The sequence below is a fragment of the Myotis daubentonii genome, chromosome 12, assembly GCF_963259705.1.
Source record: "Myotis daubentonii chromosome 12, mMyoDau2.1, whole genome shotgun sequence".
Lineage (NCBI taxonomy): Eukaryota > Metazoa > Chordata > Mammalia > Chiroptera > Vespertilionidae > Myotis > Myotis daubentonii.
The window spans coordinates 7,908,988-7,924,944 of record NC_081851.1 but is presented as its reverse complement, the minus strand read 5'-3'; the positions used below and the strand labels follow the sequence as shown (position 1 = coordinate 7,924,944).

Here is a 15,957-nt window from a genome sequence, read left to right as displayed (position 1 = left end):
CTATCCCAAATCAGACATAAGATCATTACAAGAGTATACCATATATTTCTTCTATTTTTAAGTATATTTTCTACGACAGCAAACACAGCTCACCTCCTTCCTTCCGTGATTGCTGGTGGTAGATCAGGAAATGCATTGGAGTTAATGAGATTGATGCATTTCAACCACAGATACTTCCAAAATGTGGTGTGTGTAAAAGTGTCATGCACATCAGATATTCAGCCCATTGCCTTATGATAAATATATGGTAGCCGCATAAGTACATTAGAAAGTGAGGGTAACCATCTGACATTTATAAATATTCAAACCTTTAATGAAAACAGCTTATATGTGAAATCTAAATGACATGTAATACACCAGAAAAGGGCTCTATTCCAAAATTCTACAGAAAGGAATTGTACTTACAGACGATATGAACTAATAAATACATCTAGCATTGTCTGGAGAAGTTACTGGCATGCCATAATGTCATATCACAGCCAATATGCATAGAACCCATAATTATTTTCATAATCATCAAGCCAAAAGCAAGGAACTAAGTGAAGCAATATCAAAGTAAAACAAAAGGCAAATGAAACTACACAAAATTGTTTATGATATAATTAAAATGGCTTGAGAAACCAGTTAAAATCCTGAAGTTTTGTTGTACTTTTGTTTCCTTGGTGTGTTTTTTTACTACATGCAAGTCCTAACTGTCCCCAAACACTACAGTGCCACTCCTTATTCTATAGGTACCTCAGACCCTTGCCTTTCCTCTGGAAACCGCTCCCACGGAGACAAGGTTAGTGGGAAACACGAGATGTGCGGTGAAGACGGGGCAGTGTCTGCATCATGGGCAGCTGAGGGAGGCGCAGCCCCTCCACCCCACAGCATCTCTGGGCGGTCACGCAGTCTGCTGAGCCCTGCCTTGCCTCCACAGCAGCGTGGAGGAAAATGCTGCCCCTGGGACAGAGTCACTGCCAGGCTCCCTCCATGCCTCATGCCTTCACTAGCACACCCTCCCACTGGGAGGTCTCCAAATGCGAGAACGAGGCTTCTCAGGTGAGTTTGATTTCATTCACAATCTGTACCAAACATCTTTGATATGCAAAATGTCTATGCTGGGCAATAATACAGGATCATCCCCGCCCACTCCACCCCTCCCACTCTTCAAAGACATTAAAGGAAATAGAAAATTTGTAAGTGTTAAAATAGTTGTTGTAAAGATGAAAAATCTGAGGAACAATAACTAAGCAATCAAGTGATCAGAAGAACTACAACCCATACAATCTTGGAAAAGTTACAGTTTCATAGTCTTTAATAAAGAGAATCGATATCATCCTCATATAGAAGTATTTTGTGCATATTAAAAGCACATTTCATCAATAAATTTTCATAAGCTGAACATATTAGCAATATAATTTTAAATGGGAATTTTTAAATATCAAAAAGAATTATGTAGTAAGCTAAGGTTCTTGGTTTTTGTGTATTTTCAACCCTATTAAATATACAATTAACCCACTTTAAGTTCTAAAAATCCAATCTGCATTATATGTATTTTGGTGTACAGATGTGCTACTTTTAAATATAGCCCAAGGTTATGTAAGCATGCGCAGTTACATTCTAAAGTCATGTGACCAAACGACTGTTGATGAGAACATGGGGAAGTGGACGTTCTCGGTTTTGCGTGGCCTTTTATTATAATTATATAATTATTATTATTATAACTGATACGTTTGTGTGGCTCCTGCTACAAGAACAACTGCTATCTATTTTTAAATAATGAATAACTTGCTCAAAGGAGTCAGTGAACGTAGACATGATATGTACGTGTATGGAGAAGAAATGGAGTAAATTCTCTGAGACTTGTTTTTCATTCTTAATCAATTTCCAAAGATGTTTTTTAAGTAGCAACAGAAGTGAATGCCAAGAAGGAGGCTTCGAGTCAAACCTTGATTGCCCCAGAGCATGGCGTTATGCTGCTGCTGTTCTGCCTTTAATGTTTGCAACCTGCGTGAACTCCGGCAAGTAACTCTGTTACCTGCTCCTGAAGAACCAGGTTCTGGGTCGCACTAAAAAGATGAAAACATGTTGGGGTCCGGAGAGATTCCAGAACCTTCTTATTAGAGAAAATCACAAGCGAAATGGCTAATTCAAATAGCAACTAAAAAGTTACATCAACTAATTCTCTGCTAGGATCACTGGAGCAAATAACAATAAAATATGCTGTTTTCAAACTTCTCAAGAAAACGCCAGTGGCAACAGTGTGGCTAGTGGTGTAGCTGAATATGTCGCCCGACAACTAGGAACAGTAACCCAGAGAGCAAAGAAAAGACCACCCCTGCTGGGGCCAGGAAAAATGACCAGCCATACAGGACAGAAGGCGCGAAATCCAAGCAGTCTTTCATTTTCGTGTTTGTGTAGCTCTCCATGTCAGCCACTGCCTGGACCCAGATGACGTACAGTATCACCACCAGGGAAAACAGGATGCCTGCAGGACAGAAGAAAAGACCATTAGCCTTGCTGAAGATGTTTTCCCGAGAGCACTCACCAATCGTTTGCCTAATGATGCCTCTAAAAGTATAATTCTAGCTAAATCCCCTTCTTTGTGTCAGACCCTTTGTTATGTACTTTATATGCAGCTCTGTTGTGTCTAATTGTCAAAGCACTGAGATGAGGGCTATAGAGTAGGAGCCAGGACAAGGCAACAGCTGACATGGAGGTGCTGAGAACTTGCGTGTGCCACTCATGGACACAGACAACAGTATGGTGATTGCCAGAGGGAAGAGGGGGAGTTAGAAAAGGGTAAAAGGGGATTAAGGGTGATGGAAGGGGGCTTGACTTGCGGTGGTAAACACACAATACAATACACAGATGAGCCGAAGCCGGTTTGGCTCAGTGGATAGAGCGTCAGCCTGCGGACTGAGAGGTCCCAGGTTTGATTCCGGTCAAGGGCATGTACCTGGGTTGCGGGCACATCCCCAGTAGGAGGTGTGCAGGAGGCAGCTGATCAATGTTTCTCTCTCATCGATGTTTCTAACTCTCTCTATCTCTCCCTTCCTCTCTGTGAAAAATCAATAAAATATATTTTAAAAAAAAAATACACAGATGATGTGCTGTAGAATTGTATACCTGAAACCTATATAATTTTATTAACTAGCTAGAGGTCCCTGGCATGGATTTGTACAGTGGTGGGGTCCCTCAGCCTGGCCTGCACCCTCTCACAATCTGGCACCCCTTGGGGGACATAGCAGTGCGCAAAGTGGCAGGCTGCCGGGGAGGAGCCCGAGCCAGGGCCAGGCACCACTCCGCTCCAGCTCATCCCAGCCCCACTGCACCTGCTGCCACGGCTTGGTAGTGCTGCTGCAGAGGAGCCAGCCGTGAGCCCTGCTTCTGGCTGAGCAGCGCTCCTGCTGTGGGAGCGCACTGACCACCAGGGGGCAGCTCCTGCATTGAGCATCTACCCCCTGGTGGTCAGTGCGCATCATAGCAACCGGTTGACCAGTCAAGTGGTCAACCGGTTGCTTAGGCTTTTATATATATACATATCACCCAATAAATTCAAAAAGGAAAAAAAGAAAGAAACATTGTCTTGTAGAAATGAGGGAGGGGACTGAAAATAAAAGAGTCAGTGGAAGAGGAAACCACAGGTTTGAGATCAGGAGCATATTAAGCAAAGAAAGGGATTAATGAAGGAGGGAAGGAAGGAGGGAGGGAGGGAGGGGAAAGAAGGGAGGCAAGAAGATAAAGGAAGGAAAGAAAAGAAAGGAAAGGAAAGGAAAGGAGAGGGGAGGGGAGGGGAGGGGAGGGGAGGAGAGGAGAGGAGAGGAGAGGAGAGGAGAGGAGAGGAGAGGAGAGGAGAGGAGAGGAGAGGAGAGGAGAGGAGAGGAGAGGAGAGGAAGGAAGGAAGGCAGGAAAATGTTTAACTACTGATTGGAAGAGAACATCACATTTATCAACAATTTCAATGTAACTTTAATCCACCTGTTCAAAAATGTGTTGGAATTATGAGAGTAGAGAAAATACTATAGCGTTGCACAGTTGATCTTAAGAAATAGACAGAAGAGCTTCGTGAACGCTAGAATTGGAGACTGCCACTAAGCACATACGTTTCCACATGACTGTGACTATAGAAACAGGAGGGAGAGGACCACACTGGGCTACCAATTCAGGAGCATGAACTAAGCTGATTCACTAGTGAGTGAGTGACAGGTCCCACACACAAACCACACATCCTGGGGAATTCACATTTGTCATGAAGGAAAAGATACTTGAGGTGACTTGCTATTTGTCCAAAAGTTCAAGCCAAACATGTCAAGGAACTATTTACTCTTTGATTTAACAAACTGACCCACCAGGTATAAAATCTCCATGTTCTAAATGCTAGTGTGTCCAAAAGGGAACCAGAACTTCTGCCAGGAGCAGAGACGGGGGCATATTGGCAGGAGAGGATCACTTTTAAGAGCCACCCATCACCCTTCTTGAGTTAATTGTGCTCCTGCAGTATTTAGGAGGTCCTCCCTCTCTCTCTCGGGTCATCAATTTCATAACCGATCTTAACAAGTAAACAGAAAAGAAGGGCCCATGAATATGTCAAGATGTCTCAGTATCAGAGCTTAACCTTTCTCATAATTGTGATGGGAGCCACAGAGCAGGGAGGACTCAGCATGCTTCACTGAAAAGAAGCACCCTTCATACTGTGGTCTGTAATATAAATGCAAACGCTGGAGCGCAGAATAGAGCAATCTAACCACTGAACAACATCACATCACGAAAACAGGAGCCAGAGCCTGAGAGCCAGCTCTGGCAAAGCCACCTCAGACCCTCGCAACAATGGCCACGCCATGTGTCGTTTGGCAACTCTGCGTTTCAAGGCATTTTTTCCAGCAGATGTGGAGACGGTGTTCTCTGCTGATGTGAAGGTTGCCTCAGTGATTTATATACGATTTGCAAACCTTTGTTATTAGTTGTTGACATGGTTTTTATCTTCATTGCACCAGGTGAATCTCCTGTGCTTGCAGATATTTTTATAAAAAATAAAATTGCCTCTGTGAAAAATTAGTAGCCTGATATACATTGTTTCAAAAGTTGCAAAATCCACTTCCTAATTTAGAGTGTTTAAAAAATGTATTGCTGGAAATCATGTAGATGGTTCTTAATAAGGAAGAATTACTGATATTTCAATACTGCTGTTATTGCAAGAGCAATTACATCCTGGAGGAAATGAATAATAGGTGTTTCTATCACTATAACATTTAACTTGTTCACTAACTGAAGACATAAACCATTTAGTTCATTTCATATCAGTTTTTATTATAGCTTATGCCTGGGGAAAAACAGTGTTCCCATGCCCATTGAATTGTCAGAGTATTCCACCTGGTGTGTATGTGCGCGTGCACACAGAAACATAGAGAAGTAAAATGAACTAACAAGCATGGGGAAGTATTATATCAAGGCCAGTGGTTTAGCTGATAGAGCAGCAAGAACTTATGACAGGGTTCTGCACAAGGAATGTGGCCAAGAGAGCAGTCAGGGAACTGTTAGTATAGGTAAACCGATCAAATGAATAAATACAATGAGTTCATTGGAACCAGGTTTTTCGCTGCCTAAAAGAGGAGTTACAAATTTAAAATGGGAAAAGCTAGAATAAACTCTATGGTGTTTATTTGGGATTGAATATATCTGTGAATTTATGAAGATAGACAGAGGGGCAAATATAAAGTAAAAGTGTGTGTGTACTAAAACATACCTGTGTGTATATATCTAGATACATTTCCTGACTCTGTTCCCTGAGCGGATCTGGGATCAACAACACCCCAGTAGCATAGTGCACACTAACTGTCCAGATCTTGGCTTCTAAATACCAGGAACCAGGATATGAATTCAAGTTGGAACAGAAAGTACAAGGGGAATCTGGAATATCTTGCTTTACCAAAAATAAAGATGTGCTCAAAGAATGATGGGATGTTTCAGGAGCCATATTGATGGAGCTTCCCATAGCCAATTCTGAGACAATTTGTTATCAAACAAATAATGACAGTGGCACATTATATATCATTGAATAAAATAAGATCCATGAACCCACAGTGATATAAATAAAAGAGTGAGTAAATGAGTGGGGAGAGGGAAAAGCTTTTCCTTATGAAATTGAAGGAAGAGTTAAATTTGAAATCCCCACTTGGCATTTATTTAAGTAATAATTCAGGCAAGAAACAAAAATGGATGCTAAAACTAGTGGATGAAAATTAGACAAGTAATAAATATTTACACAGGCTCTGAGTTTCTTCACACAAAACACTTAATAATTGTAAAGAGAAAAATAGTAGCTTTATACTAAAGCAACCTAGCAAATACCACCTTCATCAAGTGATCAAAATTAACATCACCAGTGACGTGACAAATTGATGTCATCGCTTCATGAGATGCAATGGAAAGAACACAGCATCCCTACTATGATACTACAGCCAAAACAATGAGCCTAAATCCAGTCATGAATCCAGACAAACTGATTCAAGAACATTCTAGAAAAGCATGGGCCTGTACTCTTCTAAAGAGTCAAGATCATGAAGGTCAAAGAAGGACTTCTTCTGGTGTGATGGAGAATCAAATGACATAGCACCTAAATGCAAAGCATGTTCCAGGACTGGATCCTTTGGTTATAAAAGACATTATTAAGACGGCTAGTAAAACTCCAATGGGTCTTAGCAAAGGGACTTACAACATCTATGTAAATCAGAAAACATTTCCAAATAAGAATATGAACAACTCAAGAATAAGAGTGTGGTGGCAGCCTGTGGCCTATGTTGGAAGAGATTATGTGTGTTCAAACATCTAGAAAGATACATCTGGCACCCTCCTCACCTGCTCCACCATCCCACCACTGCCGATGCCTGCCATGTTCCAGTCATGTCCCCTGGTGGTCAGCGCATGTCATAGTGACTGGTTGTTTGGTTGTTCTGGTTGTTCCTCCATTCAGTCTATTTGCATATTAGCCTTCTATTATATAGGACTAGAGGCCCAGTGCACGAAATTCATGCACAGGTGGGAGTGTCCCTCAGCCTGACCTGCACCCTCTCCAATCGAGGACCCCTTGGGAGATAGATGTCTGACTGCAGTCGGACATCCCTCTCACAATCTGGGACTGCTGGCTCCTAACCACTCATCTGCCTGCCTGCCTGATCTCCCCCTAACTGCTCCCCTTGCCAGCTTGATTGATGCCTAACTGCTCCCCTGCCGGCCCAATCACCCCCAACTGCCCTCCCCTGCTGGCCTGATCACCCCCAACTGGTCACCCCCCAAGTGCCCACCTCTGCTGACCTGGTCACCCCCAACTGCCCTCCCCTGCCAGCCTGGTCACCCCCAACTGCCCTCCCCTGCCAGCCTGATCTCGCCCCCAACTGCCCTCCCCTGCCAGCCTGGTCACCCCCAACTGCCCTCCCCTGCCCGCCTGATCTCGCCCCCAACTGCCCTCCCCTGCTGGCCTGATGGCCCCCAACTACCCTCTCCTGTAGGCCTGGTCACCCCCCAAATGGCCTCCTCTGTAGGCCTGGTCATCCCCAACTGCCCCCCCCCCCCACTGGCCTGGTTGGCTCTTACTACCCCTCCACCCCCGCCAGCCTGGTCTCCCCCAACTGCTTCCCTGTCGGCTGGTTGCCCCTAACTGCCCCAGACCACTGGCCTGGTCGCCCCATGTGGCCTGCTGTTCAGTCATTTGGTCGTCCCTCACTAACCCCTCTGCTGGCCTTGTCACCTCATGCAGCCTGCTGTTTGGTCGTCCATCTAGTTGTTTTGGTCATGACCGCTCCTGGCTTTTTATATATTGGGATACGTTTAAAGTAGTCTTGTGTATATCATTTCTTTTATTAAAAATTTAGCTCTAAGGCCCTAGCTGGTTTGGCTCAGTGGATAGAGCATCAGCCTGCGGACCAAAGGGTCCCAGGTTCTATTCCAGTCAAGGGCACGTACCTGGGTTGCAGTCTCCTCTCCAGCCCAGGCCCTGGTCAGGGCTCATGCAGGAGGCAACCAATTGTTGTGTTTCTCTCACATCAATGTTTCTGTCTTTCCCTCTCTTTCCACTCTCTCTAGAGATCAATGGAAAAATATCCTTGGGTAAGGATTAACAAAAAAACAAAAACAAAAACAAAAAATAGCTCTAGGAACATAAGCTAGAGCCTCTTAAAAATAATTAAAATTGTGTTTTTGTAGTAGTTCTTTTTTCTTTAAATTAATATGCTATTGCTTTTTCTTATAATTATGCTCAGTTTTACATATCGTATTTCAGAAATCATAAAACTAATACATAATGGCCAAACATAAGCATTCTCGACTTATCTCCATTCTTCATTTTCTCAGAATCACTTTTCTATTAATTTTTCTTCAATTTTCTAAGATAGTTTACATAGTTATATATAGTTTATATAGTTATAATTTCATAACTGTATATTTTCATTACATCTATCTGATTCTCAAATATTCATTGCTGCCCATACTTCATCATATGACTTTCCAAATATATTAAATGCCTCTTCCCTTTCATTTTCTGGGCTCATATTTTTATTTAATCACCAAAACTCTATAATATCTATGAGATTTCTCAATATTCATTATTTTTTTAGATTGGCATAATAATTTTAGGCATTAAATATCCTATACAATCAATTCTCTGTACCCTCTTGAGAAACAATTATTGATAGAGAATGATCACAAGGGTTTATCCATCTCTACAAGTGCTTAGGGATCTGGTCTGAAAATCAGAGCTCATTTAATGCCAAGAAAGTGTTTAGTCTCAACAACTGAGTTTCAGGAAAGAGAAGTGGTTGGAGATCACAGGCCTGCATTGCAGCTGCCCTGGCTCTAGGTTTACTGTCTGGAAAGTTAACACTTAATTGGCTGAATAACCTTAAACAAGCTTTTTACTTCTTTCTCGGTTTTTTATTGGAAAAATAGAGATAACACAAGCTCCTGCCATAGCAAGCAGCCATGAAGAATTATTGGCGGTAAAGCCCTCACAGGCACCTGGAACCCGTGGTCAGCACTGGCCAGGGTTATAGCCATCGTTGTTATTAAGCGAACGGCTAGCAATAGTGTCCTCTAAAAAGCTTCAGAACTTCTCATTTCTGACTGGCCTATTTCAGGACTGGCCAACAGGTAACTTGCCACTCTGTCTTCCAGTTCTGAGGGAAGTGAGGGGAAAACGGCTTCGGTAGCTTCTGCCACCGTCTTACTGGAATTGCCCACCAGGGGGAAGCAGTCCCCGCACGGGCCCATTAGGGAACTCGGGAAACAGCACCAGGTGACGCCAGACTTGTGCTTGTTTGTATTAAAGACATTCTGCTTCGAACGCCCAGCCAAGCAAGCCCCCGCCCTCCTCAGCAGCCCTGTGTGGGCAGCCGCCTCTTGTCAACCTGACCATGCAGATGGAACTGTTCCTATGCTTTTCTCTTTGTACATGAGAAAGTGTAAAGAAAAAAAAGTTCTCAGAAAAGCATAACAAAATTTCATAAAGAAACCAACATGCTTTAGCCACTCACTAATAGTTTGTTTGTTTGAGCAAAGTGACTATTTGGGGGAAGGGTGTGGAATGAAAAAGAATATTTCCAAAGACATGAACTCCCTCACAGTGCTGAGTAAATAGATGTGAGCGATACACATACTTTGGGAAGGAAAAGGGAGCAAGTGGACACTCACTAGGACAAACCTAATCCCAAACCGGAGGTCCTGTTTATAACCAGAAAGAATCTCTCCTTACACATCTGAGACTCCCTCTCAGGGTGAGATGAATTATGTCCCATAATAACATGGCACGAAAGGGAAAGATTCATTCGCCAGGCCCGTCGCTTTGGCTCTCGGGAAGATGGCACAGACACATTTTTAAAAGGGGGTAGTGAACACTTATTCAAGTTGGAAACTCAACTTTTTCCCGAAAAGTTTCCCCAAAGCTGTTCCTAAGCTGGCCTTTCACTGGCCAGACTCCCAGGGCAGGAGCTGGGCCCTGACCCAGGGCGCCTCCCAGGGCCACAGACCTGCCCCAGGGGGCCGAGGCATCCCGCACTCCTCTCTGGGAAACCAGCTCCTCTTCCTCTTGGCACGCCCTCCATGCCAAAGCCTTCATCGGGGCTACGATGCTGAGACTCCTAGACCTGTGCTTGGACGTCCCTTGTCCCTTCCGCAGCCTTGCCCGGGACCTCCTCCCGCCTTAGTGCCAGACCGCCCCACGGGTGCCCCATAGGGACCTGGCAGGACAAGTCTGCGTCCACCAGTCTGTTACACACATTTCAACTGAGAGCGCTGTGAGGAAAAATAAACTTGCAAGGATGCATCTGATTAAGAAAGTAATAAGGCTTTAAAATATTTCTGTGAAGCCCCAACCGGTTTGGCTCAGTGGACAGAGCGTTGGCCCGTGGACTGAAAGGTCCCAGGTTTGATTCTGGTCAAGGGCATGTACCTTGGTTGCAGACTCCATCCCCAGTAGGGGTTGTGCAGGAGGCAGCTGATCAATGTTTCTAACTCTCAATTCCTCTCCCTTCCTCTCCATAAAAATCAAAAAAATATGTTTTAAAATAAAATAAAAAATAAAATATTTCTGTGAATAAAAACCCTTCATAGCTCCTTCCTCTTTAATGTGAACCAAGGGTGACTTATTCTGCACTTAGATTATGTAAAATGTCAGGTGAAGGACATTAAAATTCCCCATGAAAATCTGAAAGAAGGCTGCCCACAATATAATAGAATATTATATGTAATATATAATATGTAATATATATTATAATAGAATATATAATATAATAATATATTGTATCCAAAACAATAACTTTCCAGAACAAATCCCTAAGTGTGGCAGCTGGGGGCACGGAGTGCTGGCATAGCAGGCCAGTTCCATCCCAAGAGGGGCCAGCTCCGGGCATGTGGGTGCAGGCCACATGGGGGGGAGCGGGTGCCGGGCCTGTGACTGAGCAGCAGAACCCCCGCCCCTCCACTCAACAGGCCACGCAATGGGAGATTCTACTGTGAGAAGCGCATCTGCTGACATATCAGCACCCAGAGCGCTTATCCATCACCTTTTCTTCCCCCCTCACACCTCCAAGGAGCCAGAGCTGCGAATACAATGTTCAGCCATAGGTGTCGGCGAATATTTTGTTCCTACTAGTGAACCAGTGCAGGAAATTCGTGCACATTAAAAGGGAATTAATTAGAGGAAATATTTTAATATTGCTATTTGCCCTTTCTCTATAATGGAAGTGTCAGAGATGAAAGAAAATTAGTAAAATGTATATGAAAACCTTCCTCCTGTCAGTCTGGGGTGCGCCACGGGAACCAGAATCAAGTCCCTGCCCACCCACGTGCACCTCAAAATCGTGCAAGATTCCAGACCTGGCTGGTCCCACGCCCATCAAGCCCCTCCAGGTGGGGGGGGTGGCCTCAGGTCGCCTGGCCCAGTGCTGGGGCAGAGGGCACAGCCTGAGGTCCCCCATCAAGCCCCAAATGGCGGTGGATGTGGCCTCAGGTTCCCCGGCCTGGTGCCGGGGTGGGGGCGTGGCCTCAGGTCCTTCAGTCTGGCACCGGGACAGGGGGCACAGCCTGAGGTCCTCTGTCAAGCCCTGCTGGGCAGGGGGTGGGACCTCAGATCCCCCGGCATGGCACTGCAGCGAGGGGTGCGGCCTGAGGTCCCCTGGCTTGGTGCCGGGAGGGGGGGCATGGCCTGAGGTCCCCTGTCAAGCCTCAGGCAGGGGGAGGGGGGGCGCAGCCTCAGGTCCCCTACCCCAGCCCAGGGCCATGCAGCCTCAGGGCCCTGCTGATTGCTCATTAAGGCTCATTACGGAAACTCGGCCTCCACTGTTGGCGCAGCCATCTTGACTGTTACAGCATGGCAGTCAATTTGCATATTCCCTCTTTATTAGATAAGGTTGGGAAGCTATGCGTGGGATTTCTCAGGAAAACTCCTACCCGCACACATCCTGGCCAGAACCCCTGGCCTTAGGCCCGTTGTCCTCACTCCTGCCCCTGGGCTGCTGGCGGGGAGCCTGTGTATAGCCATCTCAACTGAGAGAGGAGAGGGCAGGTGGGAGCCTGTGTGTAACCATCTCACTGAGAGAGGAGACGGCAGGTGGGAGCCTGTGTGTAACCATCTCAACTGAGAGAGGAGAGGGCAGGTGGGGAGTATGTGTGTAACCATCTCACTGAAAGAGGAGACGGCAGGTGGGGAGTATGTGTGTAACCATCTCACTGAGGGAGGAGAAGGCAGGTGGGGAGTATGTGTGTAACCATCTCACTGAGGGAGGAGAGGGCAGGTGGGGAGTATGTGTGTAACCATCTCACTGAGGGAGGAGAGGGCAGGTGGGGAGTATGTGTGTAACCATCTCACTGAGGGAGGAGACGGCAGGTGGGGAGTGTGTGTGTAACCATCTCACTGAGAGAGGAGAAGGCAGGTGGGGAGTATGTGTGTAACCATCTCACTGAGGGAGGAGAGGGCAGGTGGGGAGTGTGTGTGTAACCATCTCACTGAGGGAGGAGAGGGCAGGTGGGGAGTGTGTGTGTAACCATCTCACTGGGAGAGGAGAGGGCAGGTGGGGAGTATGTGTGTAACCATCTCACTGAGGGAGGAGGGGGCAGGTGGGGAGTATGTGTGTAACCATCTCACTGAGGGAGGAGACGGCAGGTGGGGAGTGTGTGTGTAACCATCTCACTGAGAGAGGAGAAGGCAGGTGGGGAGTATGTGTGTAACCATCTCACTGAGGGAGGAGAGGGCAGGTGGGGAGTGTGTGTGTAACCATCTCACTGAGGGAGGAGAGGGCAGGTGGGGAGTGTGTGTGTAACCATCTCACTGGGAGAGGAGAGGGCAGGTGGGGAGTATGTGTGTAACCATCTCACTGAGGGAGGAGAGGGCAGGTGGGGAGTGTGTGTGTAACCATCTCACTGAGGGAGGAGAGGGCAGGTGGGGAGTGTGTGTGTAACCATCTCACTGGGAGAGGAGAGGGCAGGTGGGGAGTATGTGTGTAACCATCTCACTGAGGGAGGAGAGGGCAGGTGGGGAGTGTGTGTGTAACCATCTCACTGAGGGAGGAGAGGGCAGGTGGGGAGTATGTGTGTAACCATCTCACTGGGAGAGGAGAGGGCAGGTGGGGAGTATGTGTGTAACCATCTCACTGAGGGAGGAGAGGGCAGGTGGGGAGTGTGTGTGTAACCATCTCACTGAGGGAGGAGAGGGCAGGTGGGGAGTGTGTGTGTAACCATCTCACTGGGAGAGGAGAGGGCAGGTGGGGAGTATGTGTGTAACCATCTCACTGAGGGAGGAGAGGGCAGGTGGGGAGTGTGTGTGTAACCATCTCACTGAGGGAGGAGAGGGCAGGTGGGGAGTATGTGTGTAACCATCTCACTGGGAGAGGAGAGGGCAGGTGGGGAGTATGTGTGTAACCATCTCACTGAGAGAGGAGAGGGCAGGTGGGGAGTGTGTGTGTAACCATCTCACTGAGGGAGGAGAGGGCAGGTGGGGAGTATGTGTGTAACCATCTCACTGGGAGAGGAGAGGGCAGGTGGGGAGTATGTGTGTAACCATCTCACTGAGAGAGGAGAGGGCAGGTGGGGAGTGTGTGTGTAACCATCTCACTGAGGGAGGAGAGGGCAGGTGGGGAGTATGTGTGTAACCATCTCACTGGGAGAGGAGAGGGCAGGTGGGGAGTATGTGTGTAACCATCTCACTGAGAGAGGAGAGGGCAGGTGGGGAGTATGTGTGTAACCATCTCACTGAGGGAGGAGAGGGCAGGTGGGGAGTATGTGTGTAACCATCTCACTGAGGGAGGAGAGGGCAGGTGGGGAGTATGTGTGTAACCATCTCACTGAGGGAGGAGAGGGCAGGTGGGGAGTATGTGTGTAACCATCTCACTGGGAGAGGAGAGGGCAGGTGGGGAGTATGTGTGTAACCATCTCACTGGGAGAGGAGAGGGCAGGTGGGGAGTGTGTGTGTAACCATCTCACTGAGGGAGGAGAGGGCAGGTGGGGAGTATGTGTGTAACCATCTCACTGGGAGAGGAGAGGGCAGGTGGGGAGTATGTGTGTAACCATCTCACTGAGAGAGGAGAGGGCAGGTGGGGAGTGTGTGTGTAACCATCTCACTGGGAGAGGAGAGGGCAGGTGGGGAGTGTGTGTGTAACCATCTCACTGAGGGAGGAGAGGGCAGGTGGGGAGTATGTGTGTAACCATCTCACTGGGAGAGGAGAGGGCAGGTGGGCATATGTGTGTAACCATCTCACTGGGAGAGGAGAGGGCAGGTGGGCTGGTGGGCAGGTGGGGAGAGGCGCTGTCAGGTGGGAGCGCTGCCCTGGCCTCTGCCTCAGCCTGCGCCTTGCCCCCACAGTTCTCTCCTGTCCCTTCCTGCTCTCAGGCGTCCCCACATCCAGGTGCCCGGGGCCAGGTCCTGCTTTGCCTGGAGGAGGACCGGCCCCTCTGAGCCCAGCTTTCTCAGCCACAGGAAAGGGAACCGGAGTGACAGGGTCCTGGGCTCTGAGAGCCTTTAGGGCAGGCCGTGTATCAGCCACCACCTCTATCTCACCTGGTGCAGGGGAAAGCGCTTACTGAGGAGCTGTGACCAACCCATGGGGCTTTTGAAAGTAAAAGGACACAAAACAAAGCACAAATCGGATTTACTTCTGAGTCAGAACCACCTGAGGATAGGATTTCCTGTTCCCTTAGGAGCACGCACTGCTTTCTCACCAGGTGCACCGGCCTTTCCAGCGCCTGTCCTCCCAGAGGGCAGAGCGCTGCAGGAGGGTGCGTTCCTGTCCCAGGCCCAGCACTGCCAGGTCACAGCCTTGCTCCTGCCGCTGGGGACGGATGTGACCCAGGAACAGCTCTCTGGGGAGGGACAGCAGGCGGGGCAGCGGCCAGGCCCGCCTTCGCTCCACCACCTTCAAGGGTTTGATGACGCTGCGGAGCCCCTAGAATAAGGGCTGCTGTACCCCTGACTCACAAGGCGCCTGGGCAGCCTCACCCACCTGAAGGTCCAGCAGGGATTTAAGGGGAACCGGCTCCTCCTTCGGCAGAACTTGATCCCAGTGTGTACTGGGGAAGAGGTGATTTCCGGCGTGGATGTCAGGTGCACCCGATACGACGCTGGTCGATAACATTCCTAGTGCCCTGGCTGACAGCCATGCCAGCGTCCCAAGCATCCAGGCCATGCCGCCATCCCCTCTTGTTCACTTAGAAGTCTTATGATGAACACCAGTTCCTACATAGATGCCTCTTTGCCTGGGCACTAGAAATAGCAGCTCTATAGTCACTTCTCCTCGAACTAATGCTTTGCAATGCAGTGTGCGGCCTGTCCCGGGGCGGGGCTGGGGATCTACCCATCCTGCGCTTTCTGCGTCTTTCCTGTGGCCTCCGGGATCACAGGGTCAGGAGAAGACAAGGTCGCCCCTTGGTACGTAGGAGTTCTCCAGAAGGCCACCTGGAAGCCAACTTCAGGGTGGTGAACACACAATATAATCTATAGATGATGTATTAGAGAATTTAAAAAATAAAATAAAATGCAAAATAATCACCAGTTGTTTAAGCATTGTGGTGGGGGTGGGGAGGTCAGAGGGGAGTGAGTCTGATGGAAATAGAGGCTTGGCTTTAAGAATGCCCTGACAATTCCATGCACGCAGTCAGACGGAAGTCCCTGGGAATACAGGCCCGGCCCGCCTGCCTGAGGGGGTATCTGCCCAGTGCAGGGAGTGGCAGCCCACACCCTGGGAGCCTTGCTCTGGGCCTGTTTCCAGAGCAAGAGGAATACCATGGACCCACCCCTCGCACCAGCTGCTGTAGCACCATGTCCAGCCACACGTGGAATGCCCCCCACAACCTTCTTGCTGATGCCAAAGAGCCGTCCTGCATGTGCACGCCCAGCAGTGCCATCTGGATGCCGGTTCTGCCCTGTCCTGAGGCCATCTGTCCAAATAAAGAGCGTGTCCAATCCTGTCCGTGGCATTGACAAGGCAGCCACAG

At 48.0% G+C, this 15,957-nt stretch overlaps 1 protein-coding gene across 3 annotated transcripts in view; it reads right to left on the bottom strand.

Moving 5' to 3' along the window:
• Positions 1-286: 286 nt before the first annotated feature.
• TMEM182 (transmembrane protein 182) overlaps positions 287-15,957 on the bottom strand; it is a 75,758-nt gene continuing 60,087 nt past the window's right edge. For all 3 annotated transcript variants that reach the window (XM_059658930.1, XM_059658931.1, XM_059658929.1), the window contains one exon: positions 287-2,470. In XM_059658930.1, the coding sequence (XP_059514913.1) occupies positions 2,250-2,470 (221 nt within the window). In that variant the 3' untranslated portion in view covers positions 287-2,249. The remainder of the gene's footprint in view (positions 2,471-15,957) is intronic.